General features: G+C 42.8%; 1 protein-coding gene across 1 annotated transcript in view; it reads right to left on the reverse strand.

The window, feature by feature from the left end:
- TBX19 (T-box transcription factor 19) overlaps positions 1-7,611 on the reverse strand; it is a 31,016-nt gene extending 23,405 nt beyond the window's left edge. Inside the window, exon 1 of the mRNA XM_045797481.2 lies at positions 1,787-7,611. Coding sequence (XP_045653437.1) covers positions 1,787-1,986 — 200 coding nt within the window. The 5' untranslated portion in view covers positions 1,987-7,611. The remainder of the gene's footprint in view (positions 1-1,786) is intronic.
- Between the last annotated feature and the right edge of the window lie 11,615 nt (positions 7,612-19,226).

Here is a 19,226-nt window from a genome sequence, read left to right on the forward strand (position 1 = left end):
CTTTGACAGCCAAATAGGTAGTGAGAGGCTAAATATTAGCACGACCACTATCCACTAAGTACAAGGAATATCAACAGTCAGTTCCACCTATCACTGGACATCACAAAACTTTTACAATTGCATCATCATTCAGCTGTGAAAGCAAAGAAAATAAATCCAATTAGAAATTTGGGGGTGGGGGCGCCTGGGTGGCTCAGTCGGTAAGCGTCTGCCTTCGGCTCAGGGCATGATCCCGGCGTTCTGGGATCGAGCCCCACATCAGGCTCCTATGCTGGGAGCCTGCTTCTTCCTCTCCCACCACCCCTGCTTGTGTTCCCTCTCTCGCTGGCCGTCTCTCTCTGTGTCAAATAAATAAATAAAATCTTAAATTAAAAAAAAAAAAGAAAAGAAAAATTTGGGGTGATCCTTTGAAATTAAAAATGTAGTTTCTATTTCTTTCTACCCAAAATAATGTATAAATACACATCAAGAGTGGGAACTGAGGTCATGACAACTGCAAATACTAAAAGTAACAAATCCTATATATGAAATACGTAGGGGACCCATTTAGAGACAGAAAATAAAAGTATCAAGCTTGTTTGGTTGGGATTCCAAGCAAGTTTAATACTCCTTCTACTATGAATGATCACAGTTTATTGAAATGCCCTTATTTCTGGTAAACCTTCCCCTTACAAAGCACTTTAATGCCACGCAACGGCCCTGGAGTTCATAATTCTCCCAGAGAGACAAGCGATGGTTCATTTCCGATAGTGCACATTTTACTCAAAAATAGGAAAGCAAGACATCGATCGGGAAAGGAAGCATTTTGCACAGAGACAAAAGCCTGCCGAAGTCTCAACTTTCCTCTATTAGCAGAATTTCTCCTAAGGGCCACGTTTGGAGTCCTGCTGAAACTAACCATGCCGAAAATGCCTTCCGACTTTTGTGCTTTTTTTACCTTGTGAACCAAAGCATCTGTGAACATCAGCCGCATGTGGGGAGCCAGTCTGGCCAAGCTGGGAGCAGAGAGATTTTCTTTCCAAATGTTTGCATTTCCTCTTCTAAGTGACAGCTCCCACTATGACCTTGACAGCCATTTAGTGGGGCTGGATTTAACAGATTCCAGGAAATGCCAACAGAGATCAGTTTCTGTTCATCTCTAATTTGTTGCAGTGAGAAAAAAGAAGGTCTCTTCTCTTTTCTCAGGCAGTGTATTACGCCTTCACGATGGTATTAGTACTGTCACAGCTCTCACGTCATCACAAACATACACAATCTCAAATGAACACTCACCACAAACACACACCAGGAAGCAGAGGTAGCGATCGGCAATGAGATTAAATCTGCCCTTTGGCTCCCGATCTTCAGCTAGTCCAGAATTTCTGGCAAGTTTGCTATACCTAAGAGGAAACATCCAGCTTCCAAATAAAGTTGACTTTCACCTTATCTGAACTGAGTTGGAGCTCAGGTCTGCTCCAAGATAGGCAGTCACTCAAAAAATAATAATAATAATAATCTTATCTCCGCACTAATTTCCCAAACTCCTAGGGCATGTCCCCACTTAGGGGACCTTCCCAGAATTTCTCTGTTGAGAATGCACGCAAGTGGCTCCATCCTCTACTTCTCTGCTGATCTCGGGAAATTAATTAAGTTGGCTGGGGAAAGCCGAGTGAGACTGTCCTTCTCATGATCATTTTAATCAGCCCCCGCCGCCTCTGAGTGAAGAAGGGCAGCCTCTCCGATATTCCGGGGGCTCACCGCCCCGACCGAGCCCTCCCAGCCCAAGCAGGGCCGCAGAGAAACTCACCTGCCATTCTTGGTCACGATCATTTCGTTAGTGACTTCCTTGAATCTCTGCCAGAGAGGGGCATCCTCCAAGATGATCTGAAGTTGCTTCTCCGTAGGGTCGCCTTTTTCCCTCCCTGCCTGCAGCTCACTTTCTACCACGTTGAGGAGGCGAGAAACAGTGCCATCGCTGTTCTGGGGGCCCAGCTCGCTCATGGCCATAGGCCCCTCTCAAACTTGGCTGAGAAGCGTCACCTATCTCGCCTGCTACCACCTCCTTCCTCCTCTCACTTGCCTGCGTTTCAAACCCAGCTGGGCAGTGCCTGGGGAGCTGGAGAGAAGATGCCCTGGCTCTTGCCTAAGCTCCTAGCATGACACCCCTTAAAGTCTCCAAATTATACCACCAACCTGTTAAGCTTTAGTGGGGAGGGGGAGGGAGGGGAGAGGTAGGAAGAAAAAGCCCTCTCTTAATTACTCATTGGATCAGGTGGGAGAGAGCCTGGCTTTCCCATTGGCTGCTGTGCATAGAATAGACGTTTAAGAAGAGTACTCCATCCAAATTATCAGGCTTTTATCTTGTTGTACCTGAAGAGGTCTAATCACTGTTTTGAGGACCATTTTCCCATTAATTAAAATTGTTCCAGGCCCAGACTGCAACAATCAGGCAAATCATGTTTGTGTATAAATCGTGGCATGTGGCACCTATAGGAAAAGAAGTCCTGGGGAGGATCGGCAAACTTGCCAAAGCAGCCTTCCCGGACACAGTCAAGAACCCAAATCCCGCAGCTATCTCCTAGCCCCAGAGAGAAGAGCACGCATGGAAGGCCAAGGGCACTGTGCCAGGCCTGTGACAGCCGCACCGGAGAGGGAAGCAAGATGCTCTGTGCACCACCACCCACTCAAGGGTCACGATCCAGAGAAAAGGAAAGAGCTAAGGTGTCCTTTCTCCCCAGGCGCCCCTACTGCTCCTCTCCCTCCTGAGGGACCCTATGGACACGCACGCTCTGCTCATCCCAAGGGCCCTCAGCGCCTCTGGCAAACAGAAGGACTTCCCCCTAGGACTCAAAGCCCCAATTTGTTTTTGTCCAGCCCTCGGGCCAGAGGGAGAAAAAAAACTCATGTAGCATCATATTACTCTCTCTGTGGAGGCACTCTGCCCTCAGCGACTGAAAATAAGCTGTTGACATGACGATGCGGAGTTACTTTGCTCTAGAAGGATCCAGAAGGATCCAGAAGGGCTCTCTGGCTATCCTGTTGGTCCATGACCTATCTGCATTCCAGGGTGAATTCCCACATTCCCTGGTAATACACTACTAGTAGAAAATGCTTCTTTCACCCGTGACACACAGTACAAATTGGGGAGGTGAGGGAAAGGACCAAGGTAGGTAGCTCTACCTTCCTGACCCAGAGTAGATCCTGGGGGTTGTGAGTTGTTCTCTCACTACAACCCAAAGAGGATCAAAACAAAGGAAAAATAAAAGCAAAAATGATGAGATAAAATCAGGGTAAAGATAGTACTTAAAATGCATTCAGGGCAGGGGCACCTGGGGGTTGGGGGGCTCAGTCAGTTGAGCATCTGGCTCTTGGTTTTGGCTCAGGTCATGATCTCAGCTTCGTGGGATCCAGCCTCTTGTTGACGCTGGGCTCTGTGCTCAGCGGGGAGCCTGCTTAAGATTCTCCCTCTCCCTCTGCCCCCCACCCCCCGTGGCTTGTGTTTGTGCTCTAAATAAATAAATAAATCTATCGATCAATCTTTAAAAAAAAAAAAAACTAAATATACTCTTACTGTATGATCCAGCAGTCACTTTCCTTGGCATTTATCCAAAGCTATTAAAAATGTATGTCCATACAAAAACCCACACAGAGGTTTTCTGCAGCTTTATTCATAATTGTCAAAAGTTGGAAGCAGCCAAGGTGTTTTTTAATAGGTGAATGGTTAAATAAATCGTGGCACACCCAGACAATGGAATACTATTCAACACTAAAAAGAAATGAGCTCTCAAAGATGAGAAGACATGGAAAACCCTTACATTCATACTACTAAGTAAAAGAAGTCCGTTTGAAAAGGCTACATACTGGAAACTATGACGTTTTAGAAAAGGCAAAACTATGGAGATGGTGAAAAGACTGGTGTTGCCAGGGGTTGGGGAAAAAGAGGGATGAAGACGTAGAGCACAGGGGATTTTTAAGGTAGAGAAAATACTCCGTGAGATACCATAACGATGGATACATGTCATCATACATTTGTCCAAACCCACAGAATTTACAACGCCAAGAAGGAAACCTGAGGAAAACCCTGGGGGGGATGCCTGGGGAGCTCAGTCGGTCAAGCATCTGCCTTCCGCTCAGGTCATGATCTCAGGGTCCTGGGATCCCCGCTCAGGAGGGGAATCTGCTTCTCCCTCTCCCTCTGCAGCTCCCCCTGCTCACGCTCTCTGTCAAATAAAATCTTTTTTTTTTTAATTTAAAATATTAATAAAAATAAACTTTGTTTGAAAGAAAGGAAAGAAAGAAAAAGAAGAGAAAGAAAGAAAGAAAGAAAGAAAGAAAGAAAGAAAGAAAGAAAGAAAGAAAGAAAGAAAGAAAGAAACCCTGGACTTGGGGTAATGATGATGTGTCAATGTAGTTCATCGATTGTAACAAATTTACCATTCTGGAGCCGATGTTGATAGCAGGGGAGGGCTGTGCATGGTGGGGGGGGGGGGGCAGAAGGTATATGGGAAATCTGTATACTTTCAGCTCTGTATTGCTATAAAATTAAAACTGCTCTAAAAACTAAAATCTATTAAGGGCAGGGAGTGGGAGGGCACTCTACATGTGTAACTAAATTAAGGATCTGGAGATGGGGAGATTATCCAGAATTATCAGGGAGAGCCCAATATAATCCCAGTGGTCCTTATATGAAGGAGCAAAAGGATCAGAGCCGAACAGAGAAGGTGTAAGGACCGAAAGCAGATGTCAGAGAAGAGAGAAGATGCTACGCTGCTGGCTTGGAAAACGGAGGAAGGAGTCACAAGCTGAGGGATGCAAGAAGATCGAAAGAGAAGGAAATGGATTCTCCCTTAGAGCTTCTGGAAGGAACATCTGCCAACATCTGGATTTTAGCCCAATGAAACTGACTTAAGACATGGGACCTCCAGAACTAGGAGATAAATTTGTGTTGTATTAAGACACTAAGCCTGTGGTATTTTGTTACAGCAACAATAAGAAACTAACACCAAAAAAAAGAAAAGAAAAGAAACCAATACAAAGACCACAACATATCCATCCAAGGAGAGATTTCAAGAAGGCACGGCTTAGAACCGTGGCATAAGTGTGGCTCTGAGCTTCCTCTTCCAAAGAGGGGGGGAAATTGGGCATAATGACATTGCGTTCCTAGAATAAAAACAAGCCATTTGCCTGGGAGAAATTTTTCCCGTGAATCTTTATAAAGAAACACTGAGTGATACAGTGAACAATGTTTCCCCAAACAGTCCTTAATATCACTAAGATGAGGATCCCTGCCTTCAAAGAATTTAACAACCTAAGAGGGAGGAAAAGGCATCTCCCCAGAGAACTCCAATACAGAGTGTGCAAAGTGTTCTGGAAGTACCAATACGGGAGAAAAGGAGGAAATAATTGGGTTATTTTCTTGTGAGTTACATCCCAAATCGTGAGCTCCTGAAAACTAGGTTAGCGGGTTAGCTCATGAGTCTCCTCAACCTGGGGGCCCAGGAGGGAACAGCTCTTAGGGAACAACGCAATGGCCAGCCCCAAGAGAGGGTCCCCTTGCGATAAGAATGGTGTACGCTCTCCTGGCTTGCCATCTGGCCTCTCCAGACAGCTACTCCCCTTTCTAGGCTAAGTCTCCTCTGAGATCTGTGTTATGTTAGGTATTTCAGATGCAACCACATGAAACTGCTGATACTCAAACTCTGTTTTACCTGAAAAAACCACCATTTCATATGGCTCAACCTAATTTTTGGATTTGAAACTAATATAAAATGCCTTGACTGATACATCTAGATAATAGTATCATTTTACTTGGATAATTGTTTTCTAGCTACTAAGTTATCTTATTATATATGACTTTGAGAAACATAAGCAAGAACGTAAAAACTACCCGGAATCTCAACACCCCGAGATGACTTCTGTTAACAAGTCTGGCACAGCTATTTTTTACCTACAAATATACACATAGTCTCCCCTTTAAAAAGTGGGGTTAAAAACAGCATGGCAGATTGAATACATGCTTTTATACCTGCTCCCCACCAAGCCCCTCTAAAATGGCACTAAGGAAATATAAAATGTGAACCCCCAAAGCTGAAGCATGCAGAAGAGGAAATGGGGGCAGATAAGAGATGTCAACCAAGCTGGAAACTGACAAAATAAATGGCTGTGTGGCACCCGATGGAGCAGATGTGAGAAAGTTGAAATCTAAGCTTTGCTGTCAGAAGCCCGTGTGTGCCACAGAGCTCCGAAATATCTCCGGCATTGGCTCCATCACGTACCTCTGAAATGGAGGGGGTGGGTGCTTCTGGCTAGGACCAAACAGGAAGCGGTCTTGCAATTTTCTAGAAGAAGCAGTTACCTTTTAATATCCCCACCCCTCAGCCAAGCAATTGTCTTCCCCCTATTGCAGCAGAATACAGGAGACTGACTTTCAGAAGAGAGAGGGTTTGAGAGGATTTGTACTCAGAGACAGCAGTCACTGTTGGGGGCAGGGCTGAGGAACACACTGAAAACAGAGGATTAAGACACACTCCTTAAGTAACAGATTTGATGACTCCTCAGTGAAATGACCCAACCCCAATTACCACTGATGCCAATGAAATGGGGAAGGCCAACATTTGTAAAGCCCTGCCCGTGCACACAGCTATTCCGTCAGCATTTATGTACCTTGCCCTTAAATAAAACCACACCTCTCACCACATATCAGACATGCCAGTCAGACCAAAGGGAAAAAATTAACTAAAAAAGGAATTCTGAAAAAACAGAGACCATTCCGTAATCTCACCCAAGACTTGGAGTCCTTCTCCAACCTCATTCAGGTTGTTGGCAGAATTCTGTTCCTTCTGGTTGAAGGACTGAGGCCCGCAGCTCCTAGAAGTCACCCCTCTCTCTCCATTACCATTTCAGAGCGTAGTTGTTTGCTTTTTTCCTCCAGGCCAGCAGGAGAATATCTGCTGCTGCTTCGTTTTGCTTTGGAGAGCTGATTAGGCCAGACCCACCCAAGATGATCTCCCTCGTATTAAGCCACAGTCAACTAATTAGGAATCTTAATTACATCTGCAAAGTTCTTTTTGCCATATAAGGTAACATAATCACAGGGAAGATATCTCATCATCTTCAGAGGTCCTGCCAAAACTCAAAGGGAGGGGATTATATGGGGCATGCCCACCATGGACAGAAATCTTGGCAGCCATCTTCAAATTCTGCCTACCAGAGTACACTAAAAATAAACAAGCAAGAAAACAAGTGGAAAACCTGAAGCAACCATGAACTACAAGGGAAAAAACAAGTTGTCCAAAGAAAATGTAATCACAGTATACTGTGACCTAACTGAAAACACAATTGTCAAAACGTAAATATTAAATATTGATTTAAACAAAAATCATGATATTAAGATGATGAGAGAAGGAGAAATTTATATTGTAAGGAAAAGGGGGTGCTAAATTCTCATCTCCTACAGTGGGAAGATAGTAAATAATGTCTAAAATTCAAAAAGCAAGAGACAGCAGTATAGATATAATGTCTAGAAACCTGGAGAAAACCGACACAAGTAAAAGCAAAAAGAGAGGAAAGTGATTGCCTCTAGAAAGAGAAACAGGTGAATGCTGTTTGTGTGTGTGTGTGTGTGTGTGTGTGTGTGTGTAATAATTTTTTAACCATATGAGTAAATAAAACACTAATAAAATTTATTTTATAATCTAATTTTTAAAGTTTATAAGAATATTTTCCAATGTTTTCAAATAATAGCCTACATTATTACTTTAATGTTTATAAATCATTCCATCTTATAAATGGGGCATGTTTTATTTAACCTATCTTCTATTCTTAAATACTTACTGGTTCTCTGGGGTTTTTTAAATAATTTTACACAATTTGACAAAAATTCTAGACAATAAATATTTGGGAACATCTATGATTAGTTTCTTACACTGTATTTTCAGAAATAAGGCTAGTTGATGAGAACAAAATATGCTAAGCACTTCATATGCATTATTTCATTTAATCCTTAAAACAATCCTATAAGGTCAGTGCTATGATGATATTCATTTTTAGGTGAGAAAATTTAAGCTTACAGTGGTTTTAAGTAATTTGCCCACAGGCATCTAGCCAGTGAATAGAAAGGCCAGTATTTGAGCCTAAGGAGTAGTTTCTTCTTTTAACCATTATGTTATACCAAGTACTTACTAAGTACTAAGCAGTATATGCTTACCAAGTACTTACTAAGTATTACATGCTTATATACATGATCGCATATAATATTCATAACCTGGTAAAGAATCATTGCCACCACCACTACCCTTTTTTTTTAACTACAGGGAGGGCACTCAGGCTCTGCGGAATTACATATCCTGCTCATGTCACATACCAAGTAAATGGTAAAGCCATTTCAGTCTGGATTATTCTTATTCCAAAGACTACTGTTATTTTATCTACTAGCAATGGATCAATCATTGTATATATTTAAAAAAAAAAAAAAGGCTCAGAACCCATCATGGAGCGCTTGTCTTGCTCAGAGATAATATGCTATTCTGGCTTTCCATTACAGCAGGTTGCTGCTTTCTGAATTATCCTCTAAGAGCCTCTCTTTTGCATCCCCAGCATATTTTATAAGTAGGGGTTCTGGTCAAGCTTCTTAGAAAACGAGTCACTCGGGGTGCCTGGATGGCTCAGACGGTTGAGCGTCTGCCTTTGGCTCAGGTCATGTCAGGGTCCTGAGACCTAGCCCTGCATCAGATTCACGCTCTCCCCCCACTTGCGCTCTCCCCCCACTTGCGCTCTTCCCCCAACTTGCGTTCTTCCCCCATTAGTGTTCTCTCTCGCTCTCTCAAATAAACAAAATCTTAAAAAAAAAGAAGAGAAAAGTCACTTATCTGTTCTCTCTTCAGGTGTCTTTGCAGTACAACATGTCCCTAAAATACAGAGTTCAATCTTAGATAATACGTGATTTAATGTCATATCTTCATCATTTAAAAACAGAATTTCATACCTGCATCTTAGGGCTAAATCACTAAACTGTTTTGCCTTCAGTTTCATATGCCATATTACTTTTAACCTAAACCTAGCAGCTAGATAGAAGGCACTCTATAATTATTGTTTATTGTTTAATATATCAAGATGCAATGAGGTAGAAACTGCTATTTAGGAAAAATCATTGTTTCCGTTTAATTATATTTTAATATAATTTAATTATAATTTCAATATAATTTTAGAGGCAATATAATATTTATTGAGACATTTTTAAGAGAAAACTAATACTTCATAAGAATTTTTTTCAAGAATATTTTTGTTTTTAAAACACATTGCTATCTTTGAGATAACCTAAAGCTATTTTGATGAAAAACATTGAAAGATAATATTCCATTAAGAACGCTAAAAACAGTTTTAAAGGAAAATAATGAATAATAAAACTAGTATGTTTTAAGTCAAATATTACATGGTTCTTCCTAGATTGGGGAATGTTGTACTTTCAACAAAGTGTCAAAAAAAACCAAAACAAACACACACATGCACAACCAAAAGAACTCAACACAATTAAAAATAAATACACTATTCATAATCTGTGTAGAAGCCATGCCCTGGGGATTTAATAGCAGAGTGGAGACCAAGGGGCGCCTGGGTGGCTCAGTCGATTAAGCATCTGCTTTCAGCTCAGGTCGTGATACCGGGGTCCTGGGATTGAGCCCCACAACGACCCCTCCCCCCCAACCCATGCTCGCTCTCTCTCAAATAAATAAAATAAAATAAAGTAAAATAAAATAAAATAATAAAATAATAAACAAAATAAAATAAAATGAGATGAGGAACTGAGACATCACACAAAACCCTAAGCACCTAAAAACCTGGCCCCTGGAGAGCTGTGCAGACATGCAACACTCCGTGTGGTCAGCCACACACCGTGGCGTGTCCACAATCCACCCGTGTAATTGCTGCTCCAGCTTCTCACCAACGCTTCCCAACACGCACGAGTGGTGACCCCACGATCGTCATGAAGAAACAGACACACAACTCCACAACCCAGGTGCCGAAATCCTCTTTACAGAACATGTGAAGTGTAACAAGGAAACTTGCTGTGTAAGTAATTCTATTGTGAATTCTATAAAAAAGCAAAGACCTCCTTTTGTAACAACCCACCCACCTAAGGATTTCGTGTGGATCTGGATTTTCATTTAAGGGCCTGCTTCAAAGGGGGCCTGGCGCTTACTCTGGGCACCACGTCTGACCTCAAGGAGCTCAGGGTTGGAGGAGACTGCCCAGTTACCTGCAGTGCTAGCTTGGCAGGGAGTCCCCCCAAGGAGGAGGAACGGGAAGGGGAGAGCCAGAGACTACTTCACAGAGCAGGGGACACTTAGGCTGCGTTCTGAAAGCATAGCGGTTTGCCTTGGGCACAGAAGGAACTATATTCCAGGAAGAGAGACTATCTGACAAATAGATCAGAGGAATAAAAACACTGAGCATTTAAATAACATCAAGGAGTTCAGCCCATGGAACATTCGACCACATGGGAAATGACAGTGGGCTTTGGATGTTCGGTGTTTCCCATGAGTTAGCGATTTTAGGTGGCGCGTGGACTAACGCTGGTAATTATAATAGAGAAATGTAACCAGCATGTGAAACCCATGCCTCTAAGGATAATATTTCTTAGCACGGGTAAGAAGTAAAGCTAGAAAAGAGATGTCGTTTAAATTAAAACGTTAGTAAGGCCATAGCGAAGGGAAAACTCGAACCTCACATAGGCGGTGAGATGACCAGCGCTTAGCAAAAGCTGCCATGCAGGATGAGGACTTGCAGGGGGAGTTTAGGCAAGGAGACAAGCTGAGAACAGCATTTTAGGCGGTGTAGGAGCTCGGTGGGAAACCAGGCAGGCACGGGAGCTCTGGAGGGGGTGAGGGAAAGCAAGGAGGGGCAATGGGGAAGGAGGACTCCGCAGGGGTGAGCGCTCCTGGGAAGGTAGGGTCCATGGAAGCCGCTGCCCCTGGTATGGCAAAGGAGAAGGCACGTGCAGTCATGCTCGAGGGTCTGGCTGGACGGCCAGGTGGGTGGCGGGACCGTTCTCCAGGACAGAACACGGAGTAGAGCTGGGAGGAACAGGTTCCATGCTCCCCACGGTCAGGGGCATTAACTTCCAAGCACAGTCAGCACACCCTTGGACACCACCTGAATATTTGGAACTGGAAGCCGAGCAAAGTAGACACCCGGTTCTGTGACCTCTGGCCTTGAACGCTGCTCAAGGGATGAAGGGGGCAAAATGTTCCTCTTCCGCCTGACGACTCAATAAAGTTCTATCTCACGGGCCCAGCAGCTGCCCTGCTGCCAAGCAAGGGGGGCGGGGGTTATTAATTAAGGTGTGCCGTCTAGCTGACACCTGATAGCCCCGCTGTGTCCTCTGGCACACAGCGGCCCTGTCTTGGACTTAAAGGGCAGGAATTGAAAGCCACGCAACCTGAGCTCGTGGGCTTGAGCTCCCCTGAACGGTGCCCAGATCCCCGAGCGCAGAATCGATGTCTGCACATTCAGTCCCTGCAGCCTGCGGAAACCTAACACCTTTGTCCAGCCGCCTCCGGTGGCACCGGGAAATTAACACTCACCCCGGTACTGGTCATAATTAAACTGAACAAAAAGACAGCTGCTCCTACCTTTCCTTTTTAATCACCAACCTGCAGCCCTGGGGATTACTAGCTTTGGGGTGATTTAGGGAGGATTACTCTTTCATTAGTGTCCGGGGTCAGTTCCAATACAATGTCATCAGAGCCTTTTAAGAGACCCTCCTAGGCCAACAGCCCATCCCTTCCCATGTCCAAAAGTTTAGATTTTACAAAGCCACTGGCGACCAACTATTTGTCAGACCCCCAAATAGCTGTGATTTTTCATCAGAAAGATCACCCAAAAATGAATTCTGCTCTGAGTTTCTAGTCTATGAGAATGTCAGTCTAATCCCCAATTAAGTCTCTGACGATGGTAAGAAGGAAGAGCACAGGGAGAGGAATGAGTGTCCTCCATGTGGACAATGTTGAAAGATCTGTGCTTTCCCTTTACCCACCACCCTCCTGCAGCTAAACGTGGGACGTGGACACACGGACAACTCCAGTGACGGCTGAGCATGTCAGAGACGGGGAAGTGGAAAGACACAAGCCTAGCCAAAGCTTCAAAAAGACATTTTTAAAATATTGGGTTGCAGATAAACAAAATGTGTCCACAGACTCAGTCGGCCTGGCCGTTTGTGACCTCTCTTACCTAGTTATACTTTCGTCCATGCAGCAAACATTCCTCAAGTGCCTCTTCTCCTTCAGGCGCTATGCGAGGGGCTGGGGAAAGCAGTTGGCAAGAACAGACACAGCCAACGCCCTCATGGAACAGAGTCTGCTAAGGACAGGGGCACAGGTCAGGGAGGTGAGGGAAGGCCTCCCAGAGGAAGCGAGGCTTACTCTTGAGATCTGAAGGGCAAGTTGGAAGGAACTTGGCAAAAAGGAAAAATACAGGAAGTTGAAACCGCATATGCAAGGCACACACGGCCAGGGAGCGTGACCGGGAAGAGACAACGAAGGACGGTGGGCAGGCAGGTAGGCGCCGGACCAGACGAGACCGTACAGTCTTGTGGGTCGGGGTCTGAGACATTGCCTCATCCTACAAGCAATGCATTTTGAAAAGACCACTCTGGTTACAATGAAGGGAATGTACTGGAAGAGTGGACTGGAAGAGTGGACGGACGACCTAGGGGCGTTCTCTATCTCCAACAAGCGACGGTGGTGACTTGGAGCCCCTGCACTACCTCTCAGAACCCCAAGGTCACGTCACTTCCGCTGTACAGCGGTCACTTGAATCTAAAATGGTCTCCTTTGGTTCTCAAGGAACAGCTCCATTCCCGGATCAAGAATCTGGGGCGCCAGCCTGTGTTTCCTTTCTTACAGGACTCCCATCCTCTCCGCACCCAGAGTCCCCTTAGAGCCTGTTAGCAAGCTGCGTCTTTCTGTCATAAAGGCCGCAAACCTTTCTCTTCGGACCCTAGTCACAAACGCTGGGAATCTGTGAACAATTTCCAGCTCTAGCAGACTCTGGAGGTGGGCCATCGTAATTATTCCCAAGGTTTTGGTTCAAAAATGCCGCGGAAGGAGTTTCTGCTCTGTTGACAGTACCTTCCCATTCTAATCCCCTCAACCCCATGATAATTTAATAGAGTCTTACTTGTTTAGAAAACATTTCTATCTACAAACTTGTTAGTGATTTTTTTTTAAGATATGTCCATTGGTTGGTTGTCTTATCTACCTTAAATCAAGCTCTTTGCCATTCTAACTAGAAGCTAACATTTCCTCCTTCTTCATGAGTTAGCTTAAGGATAAACATGACTCCAGAAAACAGAAGCATGAGTTCCATCCAACGGTTCAGAAGAAAGTACGTTGAAAGTAGATTTTTGGGAGTGGGGGGATGGGCAAAATAGGTGAAGGAGATTAAGAGGTAAAAACTTCTAGTTATAAACCAAGTCACATAGATGAAAAGTACAGCACAGGGAATATAGTCAATATATTATAATAACTTTGTATGGTGACAAAGGATAACCATGTAAGCATTTCCTAATGTATATAATTGTCAAATCACTCTATTGTACACCTGGAACTAATATTGTGTCAGCTATTCTTCAATTGGAATGAATGAGTGAATGAACAAATGAATGAATGAATGAATGACTAAATAAATAGTTTTTTAAAAAAGAAACTTGATCTGATTCTTGATCTTGGTTCAGGTCATGATCTCAGGGTCATGAGATCAAGCCCTTCATCGGGTTTGGGTTTGTTTGTTTTTTTAAGGAACTTTTTTTTTTTTTTAAGATTTTATTTATTTATTCGACAGAGAGAGACAGCAAGAGAGGGAACACAAGCAAGGGGAGTGTGAGAGGGAGAAGCAGGCTTTCCGCCGAGCAGGGAGCCCGATGCGGGGCTCGATCCCAGGACCCTGGGATCAGGACCTGAGCCGAAGGCAGACGCTTAACGGCTGAGCCACCCAGGCGCCCCCCTTCATCGGGTTCTGTTCAGCAGGGAATCTGCTTCTCTCCCTCTCTCTCTCCACCCCTCCCCCCTACTTGTGCTAATAAATGAATCTTTATTTAACAAATAAAGGGAGGAAGGGTAGGAGGAGAGGGAGAGAGAAACTCTAAGCAGACTTCGAGCTGAGTACGGAGCCCAACACCAGGCTTGATCTCACAACCCTGAGATCAGGACCTGAGCCAAACCAAGAGTCTGATGCTTAACAGACTGTGTCACCCAGATGCCCCAAAAAAGAGACTTTTAATTACCCACCATGTATATGTATCTAAGTCTAATGAGAAATGTCTTTTATAATAGCACACACACACACACACACACACACACACACACACACACACACACATATATACAGAACCAAATGAACAGGTCTTTTAATGTACAACTGAAGCATTTTACCTAAACTAAACGTAATGTTATCATCGAAAACTAAATTATGAAGCACAAAAATTCTAAGGCAGCCCAGCAAACTACTCTGGTTATGAGGAAAGTGGGAAGAATGAAATCCAATTTCACCCTGCCTACACAGACATATTCACAATACTTAACTATTTTTGTTTTGTTTTGCATCTGCTTTGATAGAACTTGAAAGAAGATGGCAAATGAAGAAAATGAGAGAGCGGAGCAAAAAATAAATAAATAAAATAAAAAACAACAAAAAGCCAGGAAGGGAACTAAATGGTCATTACCCGTATTAGTCAATTAGTCAAAAGCTTAAGAATTATTAAAAAACAAAAACAGACATACAAAGGCCATTTGAGGCTATGATAGAATCTCAAAAGTTAACAGGAGGGTATTTTTGTTTCCATTAATGGCAAACTGAATAAGTCAGAAACAAGTCCTCATGCTGAGGACAAATGCGGAATGTGAACAAAATATAATCCTCTCCTTGAAGTCATCAGAAAGCCAACAAGATGGCAAAGAATTACAAGGTCAGGACACAGAGGAAGAGAGAGGCTAGGGAAGTGATCTAGGTGTTTGCAGTACTTTTCCCGGGAAGATTTTTGCTGATTTTGAAAGAGGAGGCTAACAATCTGACAAGCACTCTGAAGGCCTCCGGAGTCTGGGGGCAGGGAGACTAGCGTGCCAAGAGGTCCAGCAACTGATACATCCTCCTTATCTTTGGATTTGGCCTTGAAGAGCTGCGCCCCAGGTGAATAAACCAGGAGTAACTTAGCTACTAGTCACCTTGAATTTACCCTGATCAGCCACTTGCCAGATCAAGTACAAATTGTCTCTGGAAGATCCCAGGCTTCAAATTATTTCAGCTAAGCATTCTGCAAATGCAACACCAATGCCTATCATAAAAAGAGGCAAACAAGGAAAAAAGACAATATGAAGGAACACTGGAAAAACCAAAGGACACTAGAAACAGAACTATAAGGGCTTCAGATAATGGATTTGACAGACACATGCTGACCATTATCAGGGAGGTAGAAAGTGTAAGGATTTTTCCACAGGAAACTGAAAACTATTCTTAAGAGAACTAAATGGAAATTCTAGAACTAAAAATACAACTGAAAATAAGAACTCAGTGTGGATCGGTTCAACAATCTATTAGACACAGCTGAAGACCACATAACCTAGAAGAGGTCAGGATACCTACAATGAAGTATGAAGGAACAAAAGAACTAAAACAGAGAAGAGGAAGAGAGATATCATACTCGAAGGAGAAGAAAAACTATGAAGCAACAGTTGAAGAGGTAAAGGCTAAGACCTTTCCAAAACTAATGAAAGACATTGGGCTAAAGGTTCATGAAGCCCTGAAAACTCTAAGATCCTAAAAAGAAACTGGCGCCCAAGTACATCACAGTAAATTACTGAAAACTAAGTACAAAGATGGAAAAAAGGCAGACTGCCTTCGAAGACATACCAATTATCATAAAACGGGCTTCTCAGCAGAAACAATCAAAGTAAAAGGACAACAGACTGCTGAGGATGATTCTGGAAAGATAGCACACTAGGAAGAACCAGAAATCTGCCATCCCACCTAGATAACAACTACACTGGCAGATTCCGATCTAACTGTTTTGGAACTCTGGAATCTGTTGAAGGCTTGCAACTTCCAAGGGAAGGCTTGGACAGTAAACTGCAGTTCATTTCGGTGCATTTCAGCTCTTAGCACAGAACAGCCACCCATCCCCCACCCCTAGGCACCTGACAGGCAGCAGGGCACAGGTTCCTGGGGCAGCTACACACAGCTCATAAAGCTAGGGTAAAAAGGACCCTGACCTCTAAATCCTGGAGATCTGTGCTCTGATGGCTGACTCCTGCTCCTTATCACAGAGGCGCACACGAAGAGGTAAGCACCCATTGCTGTTGCACCTTCCCCCAACTTACTGCAAGCCCCACTCCCTCCAGCCCAAGTCACTGCCAGGAGATTTAAGAGGCCAGCACCCTCTCCCCAGCCACCTTCGTTCTTTTCTTTTCCCCTTTGGGAGCCATATGTTAAAGACGAAGACATTCAAAAACAAGACATATCCTGGGAAACACAGAAAGTGCATGTCCAAGAAAAGGCTCAGAAACGACGACACCTCAGGCTTATCCTTGGCACAGAGACAGCCTACAACAATAAAAAATAATAATAATAATAATAAACAAGGGGCGCCTGGGTGGCTCAGTGTCAGTTGAGCATCCAGCTCTTGATCTCGCCTCAGGTCTTGATCTTGGCTCAGGTTGTGATCTCAGGGTTGTGGGTTTGAGTCCCTTTGGGCTCTATGCTGGGCGTGGAGTCTGCTTAAAAACAAACAACAGCAACAACAACAAAAACAGCAAAGCCTGGAGAAGACACAACACCGCGGAACTACCACATCAGTATATTCAAATTTCCAGTGTTGGACCAAAACAAAACAAAACAAACAAATAAACAAACAAAATATATGTATCTCACAAGGCATACAAGGACAGGAAAGTATGGCCCATTTAAAGGAAAGAAATAATTCAACAGCATCTGTCCCTGAGAAAGACTTAATGACAAACAGATTAGACAAAGACTTTAAAACAACTGTCCTAAAGAGGCTTAAAGAACCAAAAGAAGATGTGGAGAAAGTCAAGAAAATGATGTGTGAACAAAACGGAAATATCAATAAAGAGGCAGAAACTCTAAAAAAAAAAAAAAACAGAAGAAGAAGAAGAAACTCTGGCACTAAAAAGTACAATAATCAAAGTGAAAAATTCACAAGAGAGATTCAAAGGCAGATTTGAGCAGGCAAAAGAAGAACTGGTAAACTTAAAGGTAGAACAATGGAAATTATCAAGACTGAGAAACAGAAAAGATTGAATAAAAGTGAACAGAGCCTAAGGGACCACTGGGATACCGTTAACTCCACCAACATATGCCCTGTGGGTGTCACCAGAAAGACAAAGGGGCAGAAAGAATATCTGAAAAAGTAATGACTGCAAACTTCCTAAATTTGATGAGAAGATATGAATATAAACATCCAAGAAGCTCAACAAACCCCCAGTAAAATGAACTCTGAGACCCACACCAAGACACATTATAATCAAACTTTAAAAAGACAAAGAAGTGAATCTTGAAAGCAGCAAGAGCAAAGTGAATCATCACATACAAGGGAACCTCAGTAAAATTGTCTGCAGATCTCTCATCAGAAACTTTGGAGGCTGGAAGACAGGAAGCCAATATATTCAAAGAGCTAAAAGAAAAAAAAAAACCGTCAACTAAGAATTCTATGTGCAACAAAACTGCCCTTCAAAAGTGAGACCGAAATCAAGAGTCACAGAGTAACAAAAGCTGAACAAAAGCAAGGTGGAAAGAAAGCAAACTAGCCAATACCTCAAAACCATATGGAGAAATAAGATCTCATTAAATGCAAACACATGAGCAATTATGAAAGCCAATTTTGTTGTAAGAGCGGTTTGTAACTGTATTCTTGTTTTCTACATAATTTGAGAGACTAATATACTTAAATACAGTTTAAGTAAAAAAAAGGACTACTGTAAAAGCAATTATTATTGTAACTTTGGTTTATAACTCTAAATCCTGTTTTCTACATAATTCAGGAGACTAATGCATTTAGAAGAATTATCAGTTTATGTTTGGGGCACACAATGTATACGGAGGTGTAATTTTGTGACATCAACAACCAGAAGAGGTGGGTACACCGCTGTAAAGGAGCAGTTTTAGTGTGTTATTGAAATTAAGCTGCTATACATTCAAATTAGAATGTGACGACTTTAGGATGGTAAATGTAAACCCCATGGCAACCACAAAGAAATCACTACAGAAAACACACAAAAGGAAATTAAAAAGGAATTTAAACATTTCACTACAAAAGATCAACCAAACACAAAAGAAGACAGGAATGCAAGAAATCAGGGGCAAAAAAAGCTATGGGGCCTCTAAGAAACAAATAACACAGTAACAGAAGTAAGTCCCTCTGATCAGTAATTACTTTTAGTGTAAGTGAATTAAACTCTCTGATCAAAAGACAGAGATTGGTAGAACGAATAAAAAATACATGATCTGGGGCACCTGGGTGGCACAGCGGTTAGGCGTCTGCCTTCGGCTCAGGGCGTGATCCCAGCGTTATGGGATCGAGCCCCACATCAGGCTCCTCCATTATGAGCCTGCTTCTTCCTCTCCCACTCCCCCTGCTTGTGTTCCCTCTCTCACTGGCTGTCTCTATCTCTGTCAAATAAATAAATGAAATCTTTAAAAAAAAAATACACGATCCAACCACATGCTGTCTATAAGACACTCATTTGGGATCCAAACACATAAACAGTTTGAAAATGAAAGGATGGAAAAAGATACTCCATGCAAACAGTAACCAAAAACAAGTAGGAGTATCTATTCTCATAACAGAAAAATAGACTATAAATCAAAAAAGTTTACAAGAGATGAAAAAGAACACTATATATTAATAAAAGGTTCAATATGGCAAGAATATTTAACAATAATAAACATTTACACACCCAAAGACAGACCATCAAAATACAGGAAATAAAAACTGACAGAACTGATGACAGAAATTAGACAGGTCTACAATAATCGTTGGAGATATCAATACCCTACTTGGAATAATGGATGGAACGACAAAACAGAAGTTAGGAAAACAAGGACGTAAAGAACATAGTAACTCAACTTAACCTAACAGACAAATTTGGAACACTCTACCCAAAAACAACAGCATAAACATTCTTCTCAAGTACACAAGGGACATTTTCCAGGACAGAACATATGTTAGGCCATGAATT

Source organism: Ursus americanus, chromosome 2, assembly GCF_024610735.1.
Source record: "Ursus americanus isolate L20-20 chromosome 2, mUrsAme1.1.p, whole genome shotgun sequence".
Classification (NCBI taxonomy): Eukaryota; Metazoa; Chordata; class Mammalia; order Carnivora; family Ursidae; genus Ursus; species Ursus americanus.